Source organism: Cucurbita moschata, unplaced genomic scaffold (assembly GCF_002738365.1).
Source record: "Cucurbita moschata cultivar Rifu unplaced genomic scaffold, Cmos_1.0 Cmo_Scf00010, whole genome shotgun sequence".
NCBI lineage: Eukaryota > Viridiplantae > Streptophyta > Magnoliopsida > Cucurbitales > Cucurbitaceae > Cucurbita > Cucurbita moschata.
In genome coordinates, this window is record NW_019268526.1 from 2388768 (window position 1) to 2416281 (window position 27514).

Consider the following 27514-nt stretch of genomic DNA (forward strand, 5'->3'; position numbering starts at 1 on the left):
ATGTTGAATATGGTTAAAATATTATGCTATATTTAATTTATTATAACATTTTTTTTAACGCTATAATATAGTATTCATAACTTTATTCTTATGCTATAACAATGTTATTTGATCATTTAACGGGATTAGAGCGTCGACCCTTGACCCAACTCTATACTCAATAGTAACTCAAAACACCGATCAATGGATATATGGTTCAGTTTACTATATATAAAGGTTTAACCTATATTAACCATCTATTATATATAACTATGTAGTATAAACCGCTCTTCGTTTACTATATATGATCATTTTTATATATAACTTTATTACGTATAATAATTGAACAAGCTATAAATATGTAACAGGCTCCATAAACAGCTTACCGAGAATACCTTAATATTCCCAATGATTGAGCGTTGATAAAATTACCCATTACATAGGTGTCAAAGATGCACATAAACAGCATCAAATTCTTCAAAAACTTTGATAGATACCCAACAAATACTCCTTATGTCAACCGAATAAAGATATTCTTCTAATCGTAAACCCTAAGCAAAGCATCTCCCCATGCAACATATTCCAAAAACAACCCAATCAAGGTGAATCCTTCCACCTCCCAACTCACCTTCATATAAGCACAATTCGAACAACAACAACATCAATAACATGAAGATCGAGAAAGAGCTAACCCACCCGATCCACCCGTGCCACAAGCTACGTCTCGAGTACACTGAAACCCCTTACAACTGCGATGGGTGCAAGGAAGCTGGCATTGGCTACAAATACAAATGTCACCAATGTGCCTTCACCTTACACAAGGCGTGCGCAATTGCCGCGCCACGAACCACCCATCCGTTCTACCAAAAATGCGAGTTCAAATTATACTACCATCCCCCCGGCAAATGCAAGCGCGTATGCGATGCATGTAGAACCTACGTGCATGGATTTGTGTACCATTGCGATAGCTGTGACTTTGATTTACATCCTTGTTGCGCGAACCTCCCGCAAGTCCTTGACGATGGGAAGCGCGATCTTTACCTTTGTAGCAAGCTATCTAGCTCGTGTCACGGCTGCGGTGGAACGGGGCTCGGTTGGTCTTATAGGTCGCAGTGCGGGGCGTATAATCTTCATCTTTCGTGTGTGAAGGAGATGCTGGTGGAGAGCTGGTTGGCTGTGTATTTGAATGTGGATAAGAATAGGGTTAGGCAAATGGTTACGAGTATTCCAAGGCTTAAGGGGTCGCTGCAAAACCGTCCTGTGGTAAGAGGGTCGGTTGGGAAGTATGGTCAGATGGCTGGTGCTGCAGCTCGTGCTGTTGTCTCGGCTGTTTTGGGGGACCCTACGGCTATGGTTGCAGCTGTGGTTAGTGGCATCGTTTCGAAGTGATGGTGGGTGCACGTGTGCTTGATTTTGTTTGTAAATTACTATGAATGTATGTAGTTTAGGTATGTTTGGATTAAATAATTGATTTTAATGTGTTGAAAATATATTTATATTAAACGGGGTGGGGACGAAGACAGTAAAAATAATTTCGTCTCCAAACCTCATTTATCTAATGCGAAAAAATTGTTTTTCAATCCATCATAGTTTATGAAACGTGGAATCTTTTCCGCATTCGATTTGAACTCTAAAATTATATCTAAGGTTATGGATATGAATCAGGGCCCTTTTCCTATTCTTTTCTTTCTTCGATCGTGCATTTGACTACGTATTAAAAAGTAAATCCAATGAACTCTTTTTCTATTTTTTTTCATTGGCCTACATTTCCTATTCTTTTCTATATCAATCTTTGGTATTCTATTTAATTGCATATTAAAAAGTTATATAGGGGTCCTTAGCTCAGTGGTAGAGCATTTGACTGCAGATCAAGAGGTCACCGGTTTGAACCCGGTAGGACCCTTTTCTTGTCTTTTTCTCTTTTTTTTTTTTTGGAGACAAAGAGGTCGCCGGTTCGAACTTGGTTCGACAATTAATATCATCACTCTATTTGATTGTATATTACTTTTCTTCTCGACAATTAATATCATCACTCTTCGGTAGCAGATTTGACTGCATATTACTTTTTTTTCGACAATTAATATCATCACTCCTTCGGAGGTGGATTTGACTGCATATTAAAATATAAAAAAAGTCTGGTAGAGCATTTGGATTCACTAGTTCGAATTTGGTAGGACCCTTTTCTTACAGTCATTGTACTCGTTAGGCCGTTCAACCCTTCTCTTATTGAACAAAAAAAATTACCCTTTTCATTATTCGGACCCTTCTGATTGTAGATTAAGAGGTCATTGTTTGATCCCTATTCGATAGTAGATTTGATCATGGTACCCGTTAGGCCCTTCTCGAACAAAAAAAAAAAAATAATCATAACCCATTATGTGCACTGCAATAAATATTACAAAATAAGCCTTTTTAAAAAAAATTTGAGAAAAAAATATAATCAGTACATTAAATACGTCACGAGTTCTTAGGATTCATCAAATAATTCCATTAAAAAAAATGAAGCTTATAAGGAACAATTACTACTCGTAATAAAAGAAGGCATAAAATTGATATTAATTACGCTATTGCCACTGTTTCCGTGACCAATGCTCCAGCCCAGATCGGATCAACAAATGAAATCCTCGATCTTCATCCACGTCATTCGATTGAACACGTGGAAGTACCCTTTGAGTCCAGGGGCAGCGCGCCTGGGCCTGACCGTTAACGGAAGAATATATTTATATTTTTAGTTTATTATTAATGATTATTTATCCCTTTTCTCCCGCCGATTACTCGGTCTACCCTCCGACTTTTTTTGAGGCATTTCCCCGTTGCTCTCAGTTCGCATCTCACTTGGAAGGCCATGGTGCTGAGCTCGAATCGTCTTCTTGCTTGAGCCACAGGTACTAGTTATAGCGCTTCTTCTTTCTAATTCGTTCGTTCCAGATCAATGTACTTGTGGAATTGAAGCTTTGTTTGGTTTGATTGTGGATTTTGTTGGATCATTGATCTCGGGGAAGCGCATTTTGTTTTTTGCACATTTCTGGAGAGATCAGTGAGAAGTTAGGGTTGTTCTTGTTTTTTTGTTGTCGATTGTTCTGTGAATGATTTTTGGCGCTCTGGTTTTCAGGGTTTTTTTCCCCCAGTTGTTTGATAGTTGTAGATTAGGAAGATGTTGGGTCGGTCTTCTCTTTACAGAACTGGAAGCTTTCGACCAGAGAATCTTGGTCAGAATGCGCTTGCTCTTATTGGGAATCTTTGTTTCACTCTGTTTGTGATTGGGGTTTTAATTTTTACGATTATTGCTGCCACATACGAACCTGAGGATCCTCTTTTTCATCCATCGACCAAGATCACTACCTTTCTTACATCAAAATCCAATGCCACTTTTAAAACTGATAGCACTGTGATGAAAACTGGGGAGGATTTCATGGCTGCCAATCAAACTGCATTTGAAACTTTTCTCAATGAAACTGATATTGTTAACCTGATTGATGCGGAAAACTCTGCTTTGGGTACTGCTGCTGATGGAAATTTGCCTGAGTGCAATGTCAATGTGGATGACCCAATCGATTGCCGTGACCCTGAGGTTTTCCATTTCATGATGGAGACCACCATAGAACGATTCAAGGACATTCATTTTTACCGGTTTGGGAAACCAGTTCGTGGATCTAACGATAGCACCTGTGATATGGCGTGGCGGTTCCGGCCCAAGGAAGGGAAGGTTGCTTCTTTTTATAAAGATTATAGGAGGTTTGTGATTACTAGATCTGCGAATTGCACTCTTAGTATCATTAGCATAGGTGAGTACCACACTGGTGTGAATGCAAGGAAGAGGAAAAAGAATCCAAAACATAATTTTGAGAAGAAAATGGAGCAGCTAGAGAAGGCGGTCTCTTTGCCTGTTGTTGGGGAGGTTGTGAATGATTCCCTTCCCGTGGTCGAGTCTGAAAGCTCATTTAGTCACGGGAAGTACTTGCTTTATGAGATGGGCGGAGATAAATGCAAAAGCATGAACCATTACTTGTGGAGCTTCTTGTGTGCTTTAGGTGAAGCTCAGTATTTGAATCGTACGTTGGTTATGGATTTGAAAATTTGTCTGTCATCAATATATACTTCATCGAATCAAGATGAGGAAGGAAAAGATTTCAGGTTTTACTTCGATTTTGAGCATCTGAAAGAGTCTGCATCCATCTTGGACCAGGGTCAGTTTTGGTCTGATTGGGAGAAATGGCAAAAGAATGACCGTTTAGGTCTTCATCTTGTTGATGATTTTCGGGTCACACCTATGAAACTTGCAGATGTAAAGGATGCCTTGATATTGAGAAAGTTCAGGTCCGCAGAGCCAGATAATTATTGGTACCGGGTATGTGAAGGAGAAACGGAACCTGTAGTTAAGCGACCATGGCATTTGATTTGGAAATCAAGACGACTAATGGATATAGTATCTTCAATTGCATCGAGAATGAATTGGGATTATGACTCGGTCCATATAGTAAGAGGCGAAAAAGCGAAGAACAAGGAGCTCTGGCCAAATCTTGATGCTGATACTTCACCTGATACTCTCCTGTCGACGTTGCAGGACAAGATTGAGAATGGAAGGAACCTTTACATTGCTGCAAATGAACCAAACACAGATTTCTTTGACCCTTTGAAGGATAAATTCTCTACTCATTTCCTCAACGATTACAAGGATCTTTGGGACAAAGACAGTGAATGGTACACGGAAACAATGAATCTTAACAATGGCGTACCGGTTGAATTTGATGGATATATGAGGGTATCAGTTGACACAGAGGTGTTCCTAAGAGGGAAAAAGCAGCTAGAAACGTTCAACGACCTCACGAGTGATTGTAAGGATGGAATCAATACCTGCAATGTTGCATCCAATTAGTATGAAACCCGAATCCCATTATTTATTTATGGAAACTTGCCGAGCTGAGGTCTTGTTTCTGTTGCTTTGAGAATCAATTGATAGATAAGAAATGACTTAGCTTAATAATGAGTTTTGTGCTTGCATTAATAACTTTCCTTAAGTTGGATCTTCCTAATTTTTAACTTGTTGGGGGTTGTCTCTACCGAGTATAATGTATTATATGTTTCGAATTTGCTAATGATATTTAAGACTGGTTTTAAGGCATCTTATACAGGTTTAGATTATCGTTCGAAAAGGATAAATATGAGCACGAAAAAGAGATTCGGGTTCGTAGCAATGCAATTCTGAGGAGGAAAGTGATGAAAGGGAAGTAGCTGCATTAACTCGAAATGTAAAAAGTCCGTCTCAAGGCTTCATAAACACGAAAAAAAGCAGAAAGCTTCATATTTACAATGAAATAACTGAGGTCTGAGACCCATCAACACTCATCACGCTTCAACTCCTCATGCATATGGAAGGTACAAATGCTATGGCTTGCGGATGCACTTTTAAGATTATCTACACTATGCTGCTGTACATGGAATGAAATTCCTCAACCATAATATTCATAATGCTCACCAGAAGCAGGAAGCTGTGTCTTCTTCGGGCATGAACGGAGTTCGACACAGAGGACACGTAAGGTTCCAGTAGTCCAGCCACTTCTCCAAGCACACTCTATGGAAAAGATGACCACAAGATAAATGGTTTATCTCTGAATCAGGTGCAAACTGGGTTAGGCAGACGGAGCAGTCATGTTCGAGCAATTTGCAGCTGTGAACTTTGTTAAACAGAATTGCTGGGATTCGGCTGCGGAACTCTTCGATGTAACTTCCATTCGGGTTAAGATGGAATTCTATGGATTCAGGAGCATTCTCCATGGAATCTGGTGAGGATGGTAATGTAGGCGACGAGAGATGGATGCCAACGACATGGAGAATCGACCGAACTATGCCTTTGAAGATAGATATCGATAGGGCCGTATTTACAAGGATCACACCCAGTACTCCTTCAGAAGGAGCAGGAAGGCTGGACAGACCCATAAGGTTGTTTGAAATATGAAGAACTGGGATCAGCTCAGATGAATCAAAGAAGATCAGTAGAATGTATAAGAAGTCACTTCCGAGTTCTGAGTTCAAACGGTTCTGTAGTTTGATCCTTTTGTTGATATCTGATCTGAAAATGCACAAAGCAACTTATCAAACATCGTATAGAAATAGAGCCAAATCTGCTGAAAGATTAATGAATCGAGTGTACTCCTTCCTTCTATGATCCTAGCTCCCAACAGGAAAACGAAGATTAAGGAAGGCAGAAAAGTATATACTGGTAATAGAAACTTCCTTGAGAGAAGATCTGTTTAGATGCAAGAGCCAAGAACATGGAATAGAATCATCAAGATAACCTTCCACTGACAATTTCATTGCAGGAGAAAGAGAAGAAAGAACAGCCAAGGAAACAGAGAGAAACCCAACATTCTAGAACACAGAGTTTCGATTTACCCAGAAACGATCCAAAAAGATTGAAAGAATGATCAAAATATCGTCCGAAGAACACCGATTATGCAAAGGGAAATCAATCCAGTTCGAACCCCCCCTATCGGATCAAATCCAAAACCAGAAACCCCGAGAACCCAAATCAGCAAATGAAACCAAGATCATAATCCGAATCTATAGAAACCATACCAATATCTGTGAGGCTCGCCGGCGAAGGATGAGAAGAAGAGAGATTAACAAGAGGAAGAGCTAAGAGATGATCGCGATTCACAGAATCGTTGAGAGGTTTGTTTCCGTTTTTTTATGTTTTGTTAATGACAAGAGGGTTTTCTTTCTGGGTGGTTTTATACACACAGCAGCTTCCTTCTTCCTCCTGTAAAGCTCTGGAGCTCGACAAACCCCAAACCTACCTCTCCGGCTCTGAAGAAGACTAACCCACGTTCTCTAACCCTGGTTAGCTTTCTGTCTCTTCTGCCACACTCTGCCATAGCCAAAACCCCAAAACCATGGTTACTTTATATCATGAGGTGAACCCTAATCAAATCTTTTCCATCTCATTGGTTTCCCTTTTTCTTTTTGTGGGATTCTGTACATTGGTTGAGACAACAGGTCCAGGCAAAGTTACCAACTTTACAAGTTACAAACTGCCACTAGCGGCGAAGGATGAGTAACTCTGCAACTTGTATGACGGTATGATTATCTCTTTCAACTGTAAATCTGATAACCCAATGATTTTGGTACCCAACTTCTGTTTCCTTTTGCCTTTAATGGCGAATTCTGATAGAGTTTGTAGTAAAATGAATGAATGGTAATTTTATTGACTTAGCTAATCTCCACACTTATCTTCTACAGTAAATCTAATATGGGAAATATGCAGTTATGGGGCCAATATGAGTATGTTTTGGACTTTATCCACATGCTATGCCTGGCTAACTAGATTCCCTTTTCAAAAGCCACTTCTTTTTCCTTTCTTTTCTCTTGTCTCTTCTCCTCCAAAAGCCACTTCTTTTAAACTTTTGATTGAGATTATAATATCTTAACCATTTGTAACAGTCGTTTAGTGTCTGTTTTAGCTCATTCCGTATTGCTGTCAGTATTACGATTCTAACGCGTTTGTTAAGGAAAGGATTTGCTAGGTAGAGATTTTCACACTCTTGTAAAGAAGGAAGAGGTTTCTACACCATCGTAAGGAATGCTTTGTTCCCTCTTCAACTAATGTGGGATCTCACAATCCACCCCATAGAAGCCAGCTTTAGGAGAAGATCTACTATTGAGAGGTTTCCACACCTTTAAAAAGCATGTTTCGTTCATCTCTCTAACCGACGTGGGATCTCACAATTTCTTCAGAGGAGTTTTAATCGCATCTTTTACCTAATTTTAATTGTATTTAAAATTTATTCTACAAATTCTAAATTACCCAAGCAATTAATTATATTAAAATGATAGATTTTAGATATTTTCTTGGATGTAGTTTGTGTTTGTATGGGTAGAATTTTGTGATTGGGAATTTATTTATTTATTTATTTATATTTAATATTTAATAGAATTTTTATATTAATGTTTAAATAAATATTTACATTTTAATTTATTTAGTAGATTAGTTGATAGCTTCTTGAAACTTGAGACCTGAATTAAAAAATTAATATGAACGGTGGATTTGTTTATTTTAAGTTCTAAAATCAATCAATCATTTAAGAATTAAATTAGTCAAATAATTTTAAATTTGATTTTATTTTCTTCTAGCTCAAACTCTACGAATTGGATGTCACGTTGTGATATGAAGTCGATACATTATAAAATATTGCAACTTTTAAATATATTAACACAATTTTTTTTAGAGTCAATTTGAACATATCACTAAAATATCGAGATAAAGACAAAGGGGTTTGACAGAAAAGTCGACTCAATCCAAGAAATCTTCTCTTATAGCTTTCACCTCCCGCCTGGCTCGGAATAGGAATCGAACCTACACCTATAGGATTAGTATTTGTGAAGAACAATATGTAAGAACAGGTAGTACAAGTGATGTTCAAATATGATAATTGGAGAAGCATAAAGGGTATCCACTAGCTATGTCTCATTCAAACAAATAAACCAGTCCGGCATTCACAAAGGCCTTCTTATCCTGTGATGGATCCATCATCTTGTGATCATGCCACATGTCGCCAATTGGCTCTGAGTTGTCCTTGTAATACAAATTTCACTAGCTATGTCCTTTGTCCACGTGTCGTTATTCGATACCTAGGCCGACACTGCATCCCCGTTATTGCACAAGTGGCAACAATTGAGAAGCCTTCAAAATATGGGACATCAATGCAGCTAAGCTTATCAGAGAAAGATCACACATTTTCTGATATCTGTGATCTTTTACTGCTCTCTGTGTAGAGAATGGGATTTTATAAGCCTGATAATTGAGACTCAAAAGGGAGTGACTAACTCATAGTCTATTAGATAAAAAGGCTTGAATCCATATAATTTTATACTTAGATTAGGAGTTCGAGCATTTGTTCTTGTAGGTAGCTTACAATGTGAAAAGGGGAGAGGGGAACAAACATTCCTTATAAATGGGAGTGAGTTGTGAGAAGATACGTAACAGGCCAAAACGGACAAATATATATTACAAATGGTATTAGAACCAGAGACACAGGCGATGTGGCGATGTGCCAGCGAGGACGCTAGACTTCTATAAGGGGAGTGAGTTGTGAGATCCCACCCTGGTTGGAGAGGGGAACATTGTGTAGAAACCTCCCTAGTAGACTCGTTTTAAAACAATGAGACTGATGGCAATACGTAACGCACTAAAGCAGACATTATGTGTCACAAATGGCATAAGAGCCAGACACCGGACGTTGGACTCTCAAAGGGGTGGGATTGTGAAATCCCACATTGGTTGGAGAAGGGAAGAGAGTGCGGAAACCTCTCCCTAATAGATGCATTTTAAAATTAAGACTAATGGCAATACATAATGGGGCAAATTAGACAATATCTACTAACGGTTAACTTGGACTATTACAAAAGACTTTAGACATGTAGAAATAGAATTAGAAAAAAACGGTGAAGCATATTCGAGCTACTTAGAGCATCAATAGAGCTAACATTGATAGGGTCAGTGACTCAGGAAAGAAGATAAAAGATGAATTTACAAGACATGAGAAGAGTGACCAAATCCCTTTCAACTCCACATGCAATTTATCATCTTGCATTTACAAGAACTGGGAAACAGCAGAAAATCTTATGTTCAAGCTTGGAACCAATATTCTACTGCTACTAACTCAACTCAACTTCATATGTGTTTATGCTGATTGTGTGCTATACAGACAAAAAAAGTATTTTGGCAATGGTGGTTTTGTCACCCAACAAGCCAGGTTTCAGTTCAGAACAACAACAAAAAAACAGTCACCAAGTATAGTTTCTGCCCAACAAGGATCAGTTAACAGATATTTGCAGAGGAGCTGACCTTTATGGGCAACTACTACTCAAAGCTTGGGGCAAATCTTCTGCTGTCTGTATAATTGGATGGTTGATCGATGCACCATTTTTCGATCTGCCCCGGAACGGAAAGTTTAGTCGTTGAATCTTTTGCACTGCTTTTTCGACTCCACCTTTTGTGTCTTCTGGTGATATGAAGCTTCCTGTGAGATATAATCAGAGACAGCTTTTGATCATGTATCGAAATCATCCACTGGTTTGATAAATAAAGAATGCATCTTTCCAAGCAAACATCAGAGTGATTCATTCCTTTTTGTAAAGCATAGTTAAAAATTGTACTCAGCAGCTTCTAGTCCGGTTCAGTGGGTCGCAATCATAGGCCTCTCCTGCCTTCACAAACCGTCCCTTCACACGTCTTCTGCCATCTGCTCTCGCTTTGCGAGTGGCGTATCTCACTGTTTTCTCGAACCTGCAAGGTTATTGGACTATAAGTGAGGATTGGAAATTGTGATGATCTACTCTGGAGCTGAGGAAAACAGGGGTCAGTAGTGTGACAAGTCAGTTCTTAATCAAAGAACCAAATAGGTCTTAAAGTGAGATCCCACGTTGGTTGGAGAGGGGAACGAAGCACTCTTTATAAAGGTGTGGAAACCTCTCCCTAGCAGATGCATTAAAACCTTGAGGGAAAGCCCGGAAAGAAAAGCCCAAAGAGGACAACATCTGCTAGCGGTGGGCTTGAGCCATTACAAATAGTATCAGAGCCAAACATCGGGCGATGTGCCAGCTAGGAAACTGACCCTCGAAGGGGGGTGGACACCATACGGTGTGCCAGCAAGAACGCTGGGTCCCAAAGGGGGTGGATTGTGAGATCCCACATCGGTTGGAGAGGAGAACGAAACATTCTTTATAAGGGTGTGGAAACCTCTCCCTAGCAAACGCATTTTAAAACCTTGAGAGGACAATATCTGCTAACGGTGGGCTTGGGCCGTTACTTAAAGTCCATTAATATCTACTAACGGTGAGCTTGGGCCGTTACTTAAAGTCCATTAAGTAGACGAGAGGATTGTCAGTGTTATTCTCGCGACTGGAATAGCTTAGCACTAATAAGGCAGTGAAATGAAAACAAGCAAATCTACTGCCTCGTGCCAGCCCGAGCCCGGCAGGAAGAAAGGCAAGAATCTGTCTATTAAATTCAAGAATCAGAAGCGAAAGAGGCGAGAAAACGTACTTGCGCGTCTTCTTTTTCTCCTTGTAACGCAGAACAGCATTGTTACGTTCAATAGATGGGAAGGAACTTTCAGTGCCAGGGACACACCATGGAGGCTCTCCCCTTAGAAGCATTGAAGAGGCTCCACAGTCTTGATATTCACCAACACTACTCTCGCCAGGGAGGCCAGAAAACGACACACCCGATTGGGCTTGCCTTGAATTAAAACAGAGAATTGGTTCAGTTTTAGTACTCATCACCGAGTCAGCAGATGCACCATTGCTGCAGGCTGGCTGCATTGGTTTGACCACTCCAACAGAAGAACCCTGCACAAGAAGGCTAATTCAGTTCCAGTAAGGATTTCCAAAGTGAAACCACACCATTGCATTATGTACTATACATGGGATAACGGTGTAACAGCCCAAGCCTACCGCTAGCAGATATTGTCCGCTTTGGCCCGTTACGCATTGCCGTCAGCCTCACGGTTTTAAAACGCGTCTACAAGGGAGAGGTTTCCACACCCTTATAAGGAATGCTTTGTTCCCCTCTCCAACTAACGTGGGATCTCACAGAGTCCAAATGCAGTGTCAGCTCATAAAGATGAATACTCAAAACACGGTTTTATGCATATATGAGAATTTTGACTTCCAATTATCTGAAAAAAGTCAGCTCCGGAGTCGAAAGTTCTAAGAATCGGCAAAATTTTACCTTCTAGCTTCTTGCTTATAATCCTTCAATGTTGAAAATTTAGAGGGGAAAAATTAGAGAGAACTTTAAAATCGTTAGCTTTTCGACCTTATTGTTTTCACTCAAGACGAACTAAGAAGGGTACCAATTCTTCTTCACTCCGCCCCTGTTTCAAGTGAAGATTGATATTATGTTCGTGCTTTGACTCGAATTAATCTCAAACAAATCTCACTAGTTCTAACTTTACCAGAAGACATTCCGAATCTTGTATATCAAGTCAACCGAGCTCAGCTCGGTACTCATAGAGAGAACAATGTTCAAGAGTTAAGACCAAACTATATGGTAGTTATACCCCAAGTGATCACGCCCATATTGGGAGAAGCATACCATAAGCCAGAAGAAGATACAATGGAAGATCAATAGCAGAAATATTGGCTAAAGAAACTTGTAGCAACTGAAATGAATCCATTAAAACAAGTACCTCTGCAGCAACTGCACTGTGGCAAACTGAATCTTCAAACGAAAGGCCTCTTGAGTCGAAAAGGCTATCAATTCCACCGTTCTCGAAAAATTCTTCAGAATGATTAAGGCTCATACTAAATAGGTCCTCATAATTTTCAAGATTCAAATCCATTTCATCCATATCAAACTCCTTGTAGAGGTCATCGTCTTCACCGAAGAATCCAGCAACTTTCGTTCCAGGACAGCAAAACTGCATGCCAAAAATGTGATGCCTCAAAAGATCCTTGACAAGAACCAATAAGTAGAAATTGGGAAATCTGCAGCAACATGCATTTGGTTCCATATAACAACAGTCAACCATAAAAAGAATCTAATAATGTGTTTACAGTATAAAGTTCAAAGCTTAAATTTCAGACTTGAAGTATTACCGACACAACAATATCGTTCACAATTTCTTGAGTAAATCTATCAAAAAGAGCTGTGAGGACATTTTTTGTAATCAGAATGGAGTGAAGGTGTGAAAGAGTTTAGTGATTATTCAAAGACACTTCAATGTGAAAGAAACGAAGGTGACAATAGAATCTCGAGCATCGTCTAATGTTAAATGATGGTTGTGGTAGCTGCGCATGAAGAGGAAAATTCAAGAAAATGTCATCACTAATATCACTTAATTGATGGTTCTAATAAGAGGGCCTTATGGAAAAGCTTTCTGTAATTGTTTTTTATCCAAAAAAAAATGGCATATGATAAGACGTGCCACACATCCGTCCTGAAAAACGTGCAATGCCTCGTTACGAATGCCAGAAACTATACTTGCAGGTTTTTTAACAATAAACTTAGAAACAAAATCAAGAACAAGAAATTTATCATTCACCTTGGGTAAAGCCACATTAGCCAATTCAACTGGCTGGCCTGAAGTGTGCGGCCTAGAGCGAAAATCAGTGAGTGAAGATGATCCATCCAAAACATTTGACTTTTCCCGGCTGCAAACGTCACTGGCTTCAGTTGACCCAAGCATTCTTTGACCAGCGCCCGTCAAGTCGGTCTCCGCAATGCTCATCAATCCCAACTCTGTCTCACAAGCATCATTTCCAGAGGGAACATCCAAAACAAAGGACCAGATGGAAGAAAGTTCTGCAGCTGATGGACAACCAGAGTAGCAATTAATGGCTTGTCTCTTGTGTGACGATGAAGCTGAGGTAGATGTGCCATGGCCCATCCAGTCACAATTTTGACACAAAGAAATCCTCTCATCAATACATCTCGCCACAGCGGGTTGCGTATGGCATTTTTCACACAACAGCGTTCTTGTATGACGCTTCGACAAGGCGTTGGCCGAGTGGACATTACGATCACACGATAAGCACAAACAAGCAGCATCAGATCGGCAGTAAACCATCGACTTTTGAGCCCCACAAAAATCACACATGAAACCCATGTTTGCAATTGCCCTTTACAGATTTCTCTGAGTTCAAATCTTCAGAACTCTTGTCAAACTATAAGAACCTTAAAACCAAAGCGTAGCTTCTTCAAGAACTACAAAATGTGGTGAATTTCTTTCCAAAACCTTCAAAATTTTGATATGATACAGATTAGTACTACATCTTTTGCAATTTCTATGCTACATAAACCAGACATCTGACTGTTTACTGCAACAAACCAGCTCAAACCCCATAAATGGAAACTACATATGAAACTATTCTTAAAAAATCAGCTCACCTAAATAGACATAATTTGCCAAAAAATAAAACCATATGGGTAGATCCAGAAAGTTTGGAGCTCTAAAGAAATCAAAACAGATCAAAAAAGTACAATCCATCACAAGAAGCTACCCAGTTTAGAAGAACAACCCAGACCAAATTAAACACCAAAACTCCATGGAAATCATCTCAAGAACAATAAAAGACAAAATACCCACAAATAAATTTGTGGGTATCAAAGGGGTCAACAAAAAGGAAGCAAAAACATAGAATCAAGGCATGAGAATTCAAATAAAAGGAATCAAACAAACGTGCCTTAAAAGGAAAACAGAAAACAAAGCAATTGCAGAGCATGACAGACAGAGAAACCCCAGATCAAACAACAAAAACAGCCTCAAATGATGATCAAAAGCCTCTAAAAATGAGAAATAAACAGGATTTCATGGAGGGGAAGAACAGGGTATGGAAAAAAAAAACAGCAAGAAAGACAAGTACCTTACAAAGAAGAAAGGGATGAATAGAAGAAGGAGGTTATGATCATAATAAAAGAAGAAAATAGCAGCAAAAAGAGGAGAAAAAAAGAAAGAAAGAAACCCTAGAAGCTGGAGGTTTCTTGAATCTGTATGTTTGAGATGGATAGAGTCACAAGGATGAGAGGGCAGATGTGGCTGTGGGTATATGATGAGTGTACATAAAAATATCACAAAAAAGGCTCCAAAAGCAAAAAAAGGTCTCTCTTCTCACAGAATAAAAGTGCAGTGAGAGAGAAAGCAGAGCTTCAAAGTGGCACAGCATAGCCCAAGTGGAATTTCCTTTCTCACTTATCAAAATTTCTTCTTTTTTTTTTTTTTATTTAAATTTAAATATATTTACACTAAAGTTTGGATTTTTATATGCTAAAATTAAATATTAGGTGAGACCCACATTCTTATTTGTTACAATATCTTTGGACAAATCTTAAAATAAATTAGTCCACAACTCATTGATTGCCCGGTCTTTATTTTAATATTTTAAATACTTGCTTCTCTTTTCTTAATAATAATTTTTTTCAGTTTAAATAATTTTTATTAAATGGATTTAGTTCGAATTATTTATTAAAAAAATATTTTAAATGGATTTAGTTCGAATTATTTATTAAAAAAATATTTTAAATAAACGTAAAATATCAACTAATTCCTAAAAATAAAGAAGATATAAGCTAACTAAATCTTGATAATAAAATAAAATATACTATTAAAATATTAATAGAAATCTAACTAAAATATTCCATAACTAATTATTATAATATATTATAATACTAAACATTAAATAAATAAATAAATATATATATATATAATTGTTACATAAGCATATGCAAAAGAAAATTAATGAATACTTTATTTTTTATAAATTTTTGGAAAGTGAGGAAATTTTGTGATAATTTTTTTTATTATCAAAACAACAATTTTTGTCTAGCTATCAAAGAACGAGACAATTTTAATTTTAAAGTTTTGTTTTATCTAAAATTTGATTAAATAAATATTGTTTTGTCGTCACATGAGACGATGACTTTATGAATCATTCTTAAAGAATCATTCTTAAAAGACACTACTTTTAATGCTTTTAAATTTGTAACACCTAAGTAAACTATAATGTTACCAATAATTGATTAAATAATTAACATCGACTGACTCACGTGTAATTTCCACTTCATCATTATTTAAGAATTATAATTAGGAGGTGTACTTTATTCTTAAGATAAAGAGTGCAACAGATTTTAAATTTATGGATTGTTTGGGAAATATAAAAATTTATTTAGGAAATAATCATGAATTTATAATTAAATAAAATAATATTGTGTCTCTATTGGCACGAGGCATTTTGAGAAACCCAAAACAAAATCACTAAGCCTATTGGAGAAGCCCAAAGCAAAGCATGAGAGCTTATATTCAAAGTGGACAATATCATATCATTGTGGAGAGTTTGTGTTCAACTAACTTGGTATAGTTTAGTATTGTAAGTCTCGAAGGCATAGTAAAAAATGATTAAGACTCCAAAAGAAAAAGAGTCGAGCCTCAATTAAGGAGAGTCGTACTTTGTTTGAGGAGGTGTTGGATGAAAGTCACACATCGACGATGATGAGTTTATAATCAAAGAATACTATTCCTCCTAAATATATATATATATATAATATTTCTATTAAGGGTTAAAATCGAAGACAAAAACATCTCAACCCCATTTATCTAACGGACAAAGACATTCCTCACTTCCTCTTACTTCTCGTCTAAACGGAGAATTTTCGCCTCAAAAGGGCGGGTCCCCGCCGGTAAAATGAATGTCTAGAACGTCTAGAGCTACAACCATACACTATTTGTCCAAATATTTGCATCATCATTTGATTCAGTAAACAGGTAGGTAGCAGGAATAAGGAAGAAGAAGAAGAACCTGTTTCATACTACACATCAAGAACGTTGAGAGCTTTTTGTGCTGTGTTTATTGTTTCCTCTTCCCTATTTCTTCCACCCCCACTCCTTCCTAAACGCTTGCTACCATTTCCAACTCTTGCAGCCGTTGCTGAACTGCCCATCTGGATGCCTTCGACGTACAATACCTTGATCAAGTTCATAAATCGACGTCGAAAACTTGGGATTCGCGACATGAAACTCACAATACCCTGTAATCTGTTAAGAGAATGATGGTTTAGACGACCTAAAAAATGATACTCAACAACATCAGCAGTTAGTAGAAACCTTCTAAATATGGCTTGCAACTGCGCTCTCCGGACCGTGTCGCTAGAAGGGTAGGCGAACTCATCCCAATCCTCCGGTTTTTCGTTTCGGCATCTCATTATCAATATTCTCAAGCATGTTTCTTCATTTTCTTCTAAATTTAGTCTCTTTATTTGCTCCTTCATAATTAACAATGGCCCAAGAAACCATTCAAACATTGTGTCCCTTGGCAAGTTTGTTCTTGTCAACTCCACATCATCAGCTGGAAGTTCATGTATATTTCAATGTAACCAATCGATATAATTAAACGATTAACCCGGAGTTAGGAGAAAAGACTTACAGATGATTAACCCGGGAGAGTTCGACTTTGCAGACGAAAGCAAGCACTGTAATATACACCATGCTGGTAACTTGACGGTTAACTTCTTACAGTTGCCCTTTAGAATGCATTCCTCAACGTCTTCCATCGATATCAGACCGTCGTGGAGAAGTATTCGACCATTCACTTCACAGGATTTAAACAGCCAATCCCAAAACTGTGGCCAACAAACATTTGAATGATGCAACATAAGAAAGATTAGGATTAGGATTTACACCACTTTATGACATTACCTGGACGGGTTTGTATTGTTGGATCGCCCGTTTCAATGTCCTCGATTGTTCCGAGACAAGTTTATGATTGCTTGAACCATGTCTTATACTTCTCTGATCGTTATTGTCATCGCTACGGTGCTCCTTGAGGTCGGAGCTCATGTTTCTACGATATTTCGGCCTGGCTGCCACAAATAGTATAATACAGAATTGAAACTCGTGGCACAAGCATCCAAGAAGATGAGGAAAAAGGGCAGAAACTATATTCACCTGGGAATACAAGACCCCTCCCCCAAATAGAGTAGATCATTCACATACTCATCGAACATCGAAACTACCGCTAATACATAAGCAAGCCCCAACCGAAACGAGTCTTCCTGCAAAATGTACATATTATCAAGTTCAACTTCAAACACACAGACAATTTGCAAAGATGCAACAGTTTGATTGCCCCAGAGCACCTGATGAACGATAACTCCAGCATAGAGCCCCAAAAAAAAGCTAGAGACGACTGCGCTTATGACTGCTCCAACGACAGCAATGGGCCACAAGATGATGGCAAGACCAGCAAATGGAACACACACTGCCTCCAGGAATGGTCCTTCTCTACCAATCAAATCTTCCAACATCCTCTTCCATCCTTTGAATAACATGAATGGACTTCTCCACAGGGCAACTAAAGTAATTAAAAGAGAATCAACTAGAACACCAATCAAACTGGCCAATAAACAACTTGGAAGTCTTGATAGCCTGACCAGGATAAGGCAGAATGTAAATCTTCCGATAAAGTTCTTAAATATTTGAGATGGGAGAGAGGAGAAGAAAGCACTCACTTCACTTCTATGGGCTTCTCATCACTGTACATCAACTCACCCAGTTCATCCATGAATGAAAAATAAGAATGGAAACAGAAATCTGTAAAATCCATCACAATTACGCAGCTTGCTTTAATTGTGGACAAACAACCATCCTGTGTGTAGTAACGTTTTTTTTTTGTCAGGCCAGTGAGTATCAAACGAATGTACTGAAGGATTAAAATAAATATGCAGTAATCACAGAGAAGCGATTCATTTAGAAAATCACAACAAAATGGTGTGCTGTAATGCCACGGCATTACAACCAAAATGTTTTGATACCCAAAAGTGGTAGCGGAATGCCACAACCAAAAATGCTTTGATACTCAATTGTTGTAACGAAAGTGGGAGTAAGATCGAATGCACTCACACACCCACAAACAGAAATTAAACAAAGAGACACAAAGATTTACGTGGTTCGGATAGAAGAAATTTCCTACATCCACGAGTGGTAGCTAATACTATAACCAAAGTGTTCACAAAGTGTATCTCTCACACCACAAAGTCTCTTTTACAAAGTTCCTCACAATTGCTTCTAAGCAAATACAAAATGACAATGACTCCACTCGTCTCCAAATCTAACCCAAATGTCACTAGACAAATACATCTAACCCAAATGCCGACAAATACAAGATGACAATGACTCCACATCTCAAAACAATGCTAGACAAGCCTTTATATAGACATAGTAATATTAATTCTCATAGATGAACCAAATACATGAGAATATGAAACAAAATGGTCAAAGTTAATAACCAAAATAAACGAGAATATGAAACAAAATGATTATGAACTAAATGAGAGTTACGATCCTACGTCTTCATGACAACTTACCGCATAAAAGTGATCTAAACACAAAAAAGTGATCTAAACCATTTCAAAATCACTCCCAAACATGCCATTAGCTCAATATACCAAATGCCAAAACGGGATAAGGAACTCGCAGCAACACAGTGAAAAAGTTTGCCAGTAATGCCGCCTCCAACTGCCTCAAAAGTTGCAATAAGGGGAACGAAAAACCCATATCCAATCCCACCAAGCAAGCTTCCAATAACGCCAACAATCGGCCAAAGGATGAGTGGCAAGGGCAAGAAAACAAGCACCACAGATTTAAGAACAAGGCCTAACCTCTTGGTTCTGAAATTAAACATAACATAAACGAAATCCCCAATGGTCACAGAATCGAAATCAGCAAACTCAAGGCAAAGCATAATCGCAACAGAATCAACGATGTATCTTGTAAATTATACCTAGCCAGGCAGACGAAAGTCCAGAAAAAATGCGCAGGAAAAAGACCAACGATTACAGATGAGTTACCAACCACAACAATGGCTGCTGCAATCGGACCAACAATCACAGCTGAAAGAATCCATCAATGAGACATTAAATCAAAACGCGCGGAACTAATACTGAAGAGATGAAATTACCTTTGAGGAGGCCAAGAACGAGGAGCAAGAAGAAGAAAGGAAGGAAGGAGATGAAGCTCCAGAGCTTGGGGAAGAATCCAACGGGAACTCGCATGAGGGTAACTTCGGGAAGAAATGAAATCGGAGTTCAATACAGACGGTTCATTCTTCACCCTTGGAGGATGTCGCAGGGAATAAGGCGGTTACAGAAGGCGCAAAATGGAAGAAGGGGTGTGTTGGAAGAGTGACGTGGCACTTTGGTGGGTTCGTAGTGACACGTGGCTGCCAACAATGTCGGATTCTGGAAAACAACGAATTTAAATGACACATGGATGCTTCTCCCATCGAAATTAATATTTTAATTTAATCATAAAACTAATTTCAAACCAATCCTAAAAATTAATAAATTAGATAAAATACTTAATCCAAAAATAAAATATATTGAAATAATATTCGTCCATTTTAATTTCAAAAATATTTTTATCGTTTTAATATCATTTAATTTTTAAAATAAAAAATTCGTGTTTAAACAATTTTTAAAAGTACTAATAACAATATTGATTTTATGAAAAATATAAAATAAAAAAAATTTAATTGTCTGATCTATAACCAACCTATTAAATTAAACATTCAAATAAAAAAAGATTTTAACCAAAAATTAAATTATTATTTCAAATTCTAAATATTTATATAATTTTTTTTAAAGAAAACAATTTAAAACCTTAAACTTTTATATAAATAAAAAAAATCTCATAATTTTAATATAAACAATTTAGACATTATATTTTAAAATATGAGATGATTAGGTCTCTATTTAAAAATGTTGTTAAAATTTAATAAATATTTTTCTAAATACACACCAATAAACAGAATAATTACCAAATATAATTACTAATAATAAATTAAGATTAAACCGTTACATGTTAAAAATAAATGAACTAAATATATTAAACTCAAAGATATTTTTCGAGATCCTTTGGAGAAATATTATTTTTATTTTTTATTTTTTTAAAAAAAAACTAATTCAGGATGACTTTGCAATGGTTGTTGCCAGCGTGGATCTCAATTATTGAAGACCTGGTCAAACAATTCTAACCATCAATGCGTCTTCATACACAAAATGTTATAACAAGAGAAAAATAAAAAACAATATTTTAATTTTAGTTTTAAAATTTTAATATATATATATAGGTAATATTTTTTAATTCTTTTAAATATTCGTCAGTCATTCTATTATTTAGATCACTCTCGGATGCGATATCAATTTATCTATGTATTAATTTTAAATGGTCGAAAAAAATGGATTAAATAATACAAAAGGTTAAAATATCTAAAGTATAAATCTCTTTTTAGAAAAATAAAAATAAAAATATAAAATATGTGTCGATGTGAATATTCAACGTTTATTCAAAGTCTGAAATGTCTTTATTCACATTAATAACGATGTTTCAATTTTGTAGAATTAATAAAATGTGGATGTTAATAAAAATTGATTTCTTTAAACTCAATAATCGAACGTTTGAATACTTTTCCATTAGTGATGTATTATGTTTTTAAAAATATTTTATCGATTTTTTTTTTAACAATATGATAAAAAATGTCGATGGGAAACCTATAGCCATGTGAAAATGTTTTAATACGTTGGTTGGTTCAACGTGCTCAAGATTTTAAATCCAAATTTGACACCTAATGAATCTGACATTTTTTTTTTTTGTTAGGATTGTACAACTCATACGCTGGTGTAGATGAAAAATAAAAAAGAGAAGATTCAATAATAAATATACATGGAGACACGGAGATATGTAGAAATAATTAAATAATAGATATTTGGTGTAAATTATCAAGTTGTAAAGGTGGGACCCGATGGAATAAATGAATCTGTTGACTTTGAGTTGACTTTGATTTTTCCCAAGTCTTATCCGACGTTATATATGTTGACTTTCTGTTGAATCATTCTTTGTCGTTTGAAGCTTTAAAACGCGCGTTTTGGAGACACTACAACAGTATACTATGCATTTCTATACGTAAAAATTTACTTATAAATGTTCAATACTTAAAACCTCATTTTCTCATCCTCAAGCTCATAACCAAATTCCTCTCTCTCTCTCTCAAGTTTTGTACCGACACTATATTCTCTCTCTTCGGTCTCGACCAAAATGAAGGTACGTACTCAGTTGAAAACATTACTGTTATCGATGAGTTAATTGTTTTCATGTCAAATTTTAACGGTTTTTGCAGCAAAAGATAGTGATTAAAGTATCGATGAAGGAGGGGGCTAAGTATCGTAGCAAAGCCTTGAAGATTGTAGCATCTGTCTCGGGTAAATTATGCGTACATATAATATAATCTATTTGAATTTCAATGAATTAAAAGAAATATTATTGAAAAATTATGCAAATTACAGGGAATATTGAGACGATCGGCTTGGTGGGCGATAACAAGGATAAATTAGAGGTAGTTGGAGATCTTGACCCGATCAAACTCATCGAGGTGCTCCGAAAGAAATTTAGTTACGCGCAGTTGGAGTCTGTGAGCATAGTTGAAGTCAAGGACGAAGACAAGGACAAAGACGAAGACAAAAATGAACCTGAAATAACTTGGACGTGCTCATGTGGGGTGCCTCATCAAACTCCGTATAGCCATTGTTACCTTAGCCCCGACCCGACCTATTGCATATGGTAATTCATGAAAGTAGTATAAATCTCTCCGATATAATCTACGTCTTTTTGTTTTAATTTGAAGCGTGAAAAATTATCTATATAATTATTTTTCGACATAGATTATTTCAAATGGTACGTAGATATGTGTCGAAAATTCAAAAAAGTTGTAATCGTCAATATATAGACCAAAATCATCAGCCTATACTTTATAGATTATCTCTAAATTTTTTAATGTTAATTTTTGAAATTCATAGATATTTTTTTAAACGCTGTAATAACAATTTCATCTATGCTAACGGTAAAAATATAATCTCATAACGTTAATATATGACGATTTAATTATTTTAATTCAAAATATGTGACAATTGAACTTTTATAATATTACAGAAAAATAACCAAATTATTTACAAATAAATACTATATTGTTTAGTAATAAAAGTCGATTAATTTTGATATATTTTTCATGGTATAATTATTTTGTTTTAAATTTAAAAGTAAATAAAGTAAATATTTTAATCTCAAAGATATTATTTGAGATAATTAAGAGAAATATTGTTTTTTATTTTTTATTTTTGAAAAATACTAATTAAGGATGACCTGGCAATGGTCGTTGCCAGCCTGGATCTCAATTCTTGAAGACCTGGTCAAACAGCTAGTGCTACAATTCTAAGAATCATTGTCGTCCACAAATCGTTAAAATAAAAGAAAAAAAAATCAATATTTTAAGTTTACTTTTAAAATCTTAATATATATATATATATAAATAGAAATGGCACAGAAAGTGATCTCACTATTCTAATTAGGGAATACAAACACATGCAACTCATGATTAGAGATATATCGTTAAAGCCATCATAGATGTGGTCTCTCGTCTGAACAAAAATGGATGTGTAATATTTTCCTAAACACGACCACACACGTGTGAGCGTGAGTCCACTGGACGGTTTGCACACCTCTTGGGCCCATCATAGTTGGGCTAGTTATATGTAGTCAGACGTCCGAATGTCAGCAAACCGTCGAATATCATGTAAGGCATGATGATGATCATGATCATAATGTACGCGTTCGTACTCGTTATCATAAATAGAGAAGTACCCTGATATAAATGAACACACAGTATTCATGAGGTCCTTATAGTTTTCATCTTAAATTATTCTTATAACACAACTTTATACATCATTCACATATTACCCATGCGTTAGCCTTCATATATCTATCATCATTAACATCATTTAGGGTTGTGTCTCGAAAATCTCTTATCATAATGCAACATCGCATTTCGTATATGCACATCATTTTAATATGAAATATCATCATATTGAGTCATATCGTCATCACGCATCATCATAACATAACATCACATTATACTAACTCACATCATCATAACATCGTGATATTATATAATTTCACATCATCGACATCTGCAAGGGTTACTGGGCACGTGTCGTCATACATAAGGCAAGTCTTTCGACCGAGCAATAAGGTCACTTACTTGGATCGCCTTAGTTGGGATTTTTTTCGTAAATTTGAATTTGCTAGATTTCATCCCTTGAAGTTATTCCAAGTATCGTCGGGGTGTTCACCCTATTAGGACAATTACGTGATTTCCTTAGTAATTCTAGTTTCTTAGCTCAATTTAACTTGAATTGAGAAATCAGACATCATATTCCTTAATTACCTAAGTAAGGTCAAATTTAGCTCTGGGAGGGTCCAAAACATAGGAATCGGTGTAAAAAATGTCAATCTGAGACGAATGACAGGTTTTAACCGTTGGAGTTGAGCCGAGCCGAGGGAAGTCGATGGCTACAGATAGGACACGTGTCAGTGGGAGAGCTTATGCACGTACAGGTCACAAGTCGAGTTGAGGCGCGGGTCTCAAGTTACTTTCACTGGTGCGCGGGTCGCAACGTTGGGCCGTATATGCTATCGAGTTACAGGTTGTGCTGCTACTGGGCCAAGTGTACTAGTCTTTCGTTCGAAATTAATCTACTCTTTGCTGACGATAATACTACTCTTCACTGGTGCGCGGGTCGCAACGTTGGGCCGTATATGCTATCGAGTTACAGGTTGTGCTGCTACTGGGCCAAGTGTACTAGTCTTTCGTTCGAAATTAATCTACTCTTTGCTGACGATAATACTACTCTTCACTGGTGCGCGGGTCGCAACGTTGGGCCGTATATGCTATCGAGTTACAGGTTGTGCTGCTACTGGGCCAAGTGTACTAGTCTTTCGTTCGAAATTAATCTACTCTTTGCTGACGATAATACTACTCTTCACTGGTGCGCGGGTCGCAACGTTGGGCCGTATATGCTATCGAGTTACAGGTTGTGCTGCTACTGGGCCAAGTGTACTAGTCTTTCGTTCGAAATTAATCTACTCTTCGCTGACGATAATACCACACTAGATATCACGACGAAAAGCGTCGTTTGACTTACCATGGTGTGTCTTGGCTTGTTGGTAGCCACTTAACGTGTATCGTTCATCACAACATTGATCGAGTATCTCAGTTTTACCGGCGTCGTACTTCGAGGAGAAGGTTCATACCCTCTCTCATTCTTTCGTACTGTTAATTAAATATTTTAAAAAAATTTAAAATACCCATTTTCATATATTTAAATATTCATTATAATCCTGAATTGAATTAGTATAAAAAAAAATATAAAAATATATTAGAACAAAGACGCATTCCTTCCAACTGTTCATTCTTAAAATAATAAAAAAATAATAAAAAATATATTTTTTTTTCTCATCTTATTATATAAATGGTCAACTTAATCTTAATTATTATCCATAAGTGTAATTACTTTCTTAAAATAATTATTTTTATGGTAGTTGTATGATTATTTTAATGGAGAGTAGCAAACCACGAGTCTTTTTTAATTGCCAATAAAATTATATTTATATTTTTTTACGAGGACTAAAATTCTATTCGCCTCAGAGCGGGTAGCTTAAGTTTTTTTTTTTAATAATAAGATATTAAAGGTTGTTATCGGGTTGGTACGGAGTAGAATAATACAAAACGTTAAAATATCTGAAGCTCAAATCTCCCTTTCGTCACATTTATTGTAAAAATAAAAGATAAAATATAAAATATGGGTCGATATGAATATTCAACACTACGTAATGTTAATTCAAAGTTTGAAACGTCTTTATCGATGTTTAACCGAACGTTTAAGCAATTTTTCATTAGTAACAATATTATGTTTTTAAATATATTTTATCGGTTTACTTTTTACGATATGATAAAAATGTGATGTGAAATGTGAAGATGTTTTAATATATTGGTCAATTCATTAAAATAAAATTTAATGTCAAATTACCCTTATTTTATTCAATTTTAATCAATTGAACGTGGAAAAAAAAAATAATTTAAACGATATTTTAAAATTACAGTAACGTCAATAATATGATGAAACTGTCATGGTTAAGGATTGGTTGAATGGTGCAGTTTCTTACCCATGGTTAGGGTTAGTTAGAATAGTCATCTTTTCAAGGTCTTGTCGTTTGGTGAATCACTTGAACCCTGATATATTTTCGATGCCATGAAGTTAGACTAGTGGGCTGTTACGCTTTCTTCAAAGGATGACTGCTTCTAAACCCATCGCTCGATTACTTCCTTTTCCACTAAGTGATTGTTTAGGGACCTCAACGTACGATCTAGGTTGTTACCCTCTCGACTTTGGATCTCAGCACCTCAAAAGTCTGTCTGTACAAATGATCTACGCCTGTATTCGAAGTTTCCCTAGGGTTTGCAAGGCAAAATGGTAACATTCCAATGGAGATAGCGTTTATTGATTATAAACCCATGATCATTTCCTAAATTAGCCGATGTGAAACTTTTATATAACAGAGATATCAAAAAACTACATTACTGTTCACGTTTATAATAGATAATTTCAAGTATTTACGGATCAGATAACCCATTTGAAAAAAAAAAAATCCAAATAGGATATTAAATAAGATTCTATCTTAGTAACTATTACGAGAACACTATTCAACTAAAAAAAATTAAAAAATTGCTGCTTTGAATCCGATATTTTATTTTCTATTTTGATTGAAAAATTAAACCGACAAAAAATCAGATTTAACTCGAGAACCAATCAGAAGCATACCCACCAAACATAATATAATGTTTTTTGTAATATAGTACCGTTGTGGAAAAATTTGAACCTCTAATTTAGATTAGTTTTGCAATTTAATAAAATTATTATGGTAATTTAGATATCGTCCTAAAAGTAAAAAATTAATATATATATATATATATATATATATATATCTTTATATTTGGTGTAATTCATTAAAACTTTATTGTAAAAGTTATAATATGATTTAGACCAAGGTGAGGCCTAGTTGAATTAAATGAATCAGTTAGCTAAACCTACACCTTTATTTTATTCCAAAGTCTTACACGGCTTTACATATATTGACTTTGCATTGAATCATTCTTCATCATACTATATACTAAACATTTCTATACATAAAAATTTGCTTATAAATATTCAATACCTATAACCTCATTTTCTCATCCCTCAACCTCATAACCAAATCCCTCTCTCTCTCTAAAGCGTTTTACGGACATTATATTCTCTCTCTCTTCAATCTCAACTAAAATGAAGGTATGTGTCCCGTTGAAAACATTATTGTTATCGATAAGTTGACTGTTTTTATCTCGAGTTTTGACGTTTGTTTTTACAGCAAAAGATAGTAATTCGAGTGTCGATGAAGAGGGGGGCTAAGTATCGTAGCCAAGCCTTGAAGATTGCAGCATCTGTTTTGGGTAAGTTATGCGTATATATAATATAATCTATTTGGATTTCAATGAGTTTAAGGGAATTTGACTGAAGAATGATGCAAATCGCAGGGGATATTGAGACGATTAGCTTGGTGGGTGATGACAAGGATAAAATAGAGGTAGTTGGAGATCTTGACCCAATTGAACTCACTGAGATGCTGAGAAAGAGATTCGGTTGTGCTCAGCTGGAGTCGGTGAGTGTGGTCGAAGCCAAAAAGGAAGACGAAGACGTGAACAAGGACAAGGACGAAAATGAACCTCAGATAACTTGGACGTGCTCGTGGGGGGTGCCTCATCAAACTCCTTATTGCTATTGCTACCATTGCCCCTACCCTTCCTATTCCATATGGTACAGTGATTCATGAATTCAAATTTGTATGAACCAATAAAAATGTAATGAAAATACGTATTTAATCTGTTCGACATAATATACGTTTTTTTTTCGCCTTAATTTAAAGTGTAAAAATTTACCTAAATAGTTATTTTTTGACGTAGATTATTTCATCTACTCGAAGTAAATATTAATTTGCATGTAGATGTGTGTAAAGCTATATTGGTATGACGTAGTTTAAAAATATTTATTTTATAGGGGTAAAAAAGTAATATAAAATAAACGGAACGTTCATGTATGTAAAAGTAATGTTTTTTTAAA

The 27514-nt window shown here is 36.2% G+C and overlaps 7 protein-coding genes and 1 non-coding gene across 12 annotated transcripts; 5 read left to right on the top strand and 3 right to left on the bottom strand.

The window, feature by feature from the left end:
- Positions 1 to 648: 648 nt before the first annotated feature.
- On the top strand, positions 649 to 1368 carry LOC111448615. Its single transcript, XM_023088297.1, has one exon. It carries the CDS (start codon positions 649 to 651, stop codon positions 1366 to 1368), a length of 720 nt encoding a protein of 239 aa, XP_022944065.1.
- A 442-nt stretch (positions 1369 to 1810) lies between these two features.
- Positions 1811 to 1882, top strand: TRNAC-GCA. The gene has a single exon. It is a non-coding gene; the product is annotated as a tRNA-Cys (tRNA).
- Positions 1883 to 2741: 859 nt separating this feature from the next.
- LOC111448680 lies at positions 2742 to 5062 on the top strand. Its single transcript, XM_023088364.1, has 2 exons — positions 2742 to 2864; positions 3092 to 5062. Exon 2 carries the CDS (start codon positions 3134 to 3136, stop codon positions 4853 to 4855), a length of 1722 nt encoding a protein of 573 aa, XP_022944132.1. The 5' UTR covers positions 2742 to 2864; positions 3092 to 3133; the 3' UTR covers positions 4856 to 5062.
- A 156-nt stretch (positions 5063 to 5218) lies between these two features.
- Positions 5219 to 7120, bottom strand: LOC111448681 (probable E3 ubiquitin-protein ligase XERICO). 2 transcript variants are annotated; one of them, XM_023088367.1, is made up of 3 exons: positions 6556 to 7120; positions 6131 to 6226; positions 5219 to 6049 (listed from the first exon to the last, which is right to left on the bottom strand). In XM_023088367.1, the coding sequence occupies exon 3, from the start codon at positions 5914 to 5916 to the stop codon at positions 5452 to 5454; it is 465 nt and encodes a 154-aa protein (XP_022944135.1). In that variant the 5' UTR covers positions 5917 to 6049; positions 6131 to 6226; positions 6556 to 7120; the 3' UTR covers positions 5219 to 5451. The 2 variants fall into 2 exon arrangements, with proteins under 2 accessions (XP_022944135.1, XP_022944133.1); XM_023088365.1 differs by lacking the exon at positions 6131 to 6226 and having other exon boundaries at positions 6556 to 7110.
- A 2395-nt stretch (positions 7121 to 9515) lies between these two features.
- Positions 9516 to 14631, bottom strand: LOC111448739 (zinc finger protein CONSTANS-LIKE 9-like). 4 transcript variants are annotated; one of them, XM_023088459.1, is made up of 6 exons: positions 14347 to 14631; positions 13026 to 13718; positions 12171 to 12401; positions 11024 to 11328; positions 10135 to 10264; positions 9516 to 9998 (listed from the first exon to the last, which is right to left on the bottom strand). In XM_023088459.1, exons 2-5 carry the CDS (start codon positions 13587 to 13589, stop codon positions 10135 to 10137), a joined length of 1230 nt encoding a protein of 409 aa, XP_022944227.1. In that variant the 5' UTR covers positions 13590 to 13718; positions 14347 to 14631; the 3' UTR covers positions 9516 to 9998. The 4 variants fall into 4 exon arrangements, with proteins under 4 accessions (XP_022944227.1, XP_022944226.1, XP_022944225.1 ...); XM_023088458.1 differs by having other exon boundaries at positions 10105 to 10264; XM_023088457.1 differs by having other exon boundaries at positions 9516 to 10264; positions 14446 to 14631.
- A 1348-nt stretch (positions 14632 to 15979) lies between these two features.
- LOC111449067 (uncharacterized membrane protein At3g27390) lies at positions 15980 to 19588 on the bottom strand. The gene is made up of 10 exons (XM_023088912.1): positions 19432 to 19588; positions 19255 to 19363; positions 18949 to 19141; positions 17984 to 18120; positions 17612 to 17900; positions 17421 to 17527; positions 17172 to 17331; positions 16900 to 17095; positions 16581 to 16821; positions 15980 to 16511 (listed from the first exon to the last, which is right to left on the bottom strand). Exons 1-10 carry the CDS (start codon positions 19523 to 19525, stop codon positions 16286 to 16288), a joined length of 1752 nt encoding a protein of 583 aa, XP_022944680.1. The 5' UTR covers positions 19526 to 19588; the 3' UTR covers positions 15980 to 16285.
- Positions 19589 to 21481: 1893 nt separating this feature from the next.
- On the top strand, positions 21482 to 22261 carry LOC111449070. The gene is made up of 3 exons (XM_023088916.1): positions 21482 to 21572; positions 21649 to 21730; positions 21815 to 22261. Exons 1-3 carry the CDS (start codon positions 21567 to 21569, stop codon positions 22090 to 22092), a joined length of 366 nt encoding a protein of 121 aa, XP_022944684.1. The 5' UTR covers positions 21482 to 21566; the 3' UTR covers positions 22093 to 22261.
- Positions 22262 to 26618: 4357 nt separating this feature from the next.
- LOC111449069 lies at positions 26619 to 27228 on the top strand. Its single transcript, XM_023088915.1, has 3 exons — positions 26619 to 26686; positions 26766 to 26847; positions 26932 to 27228. Exons 1-3 carry the CDS (start codon positions 26681 to 26683, stop codon positions 27225 to 27227), a joined length of 384 nt encoding a protein of 127 aa, XP_022944683.1. The 5' UTR covers positions 26619 to 26680; the 3' UTR covers position 27228.
- Positions 27229 to 27514: the final 286 nt, after the last annotated feature.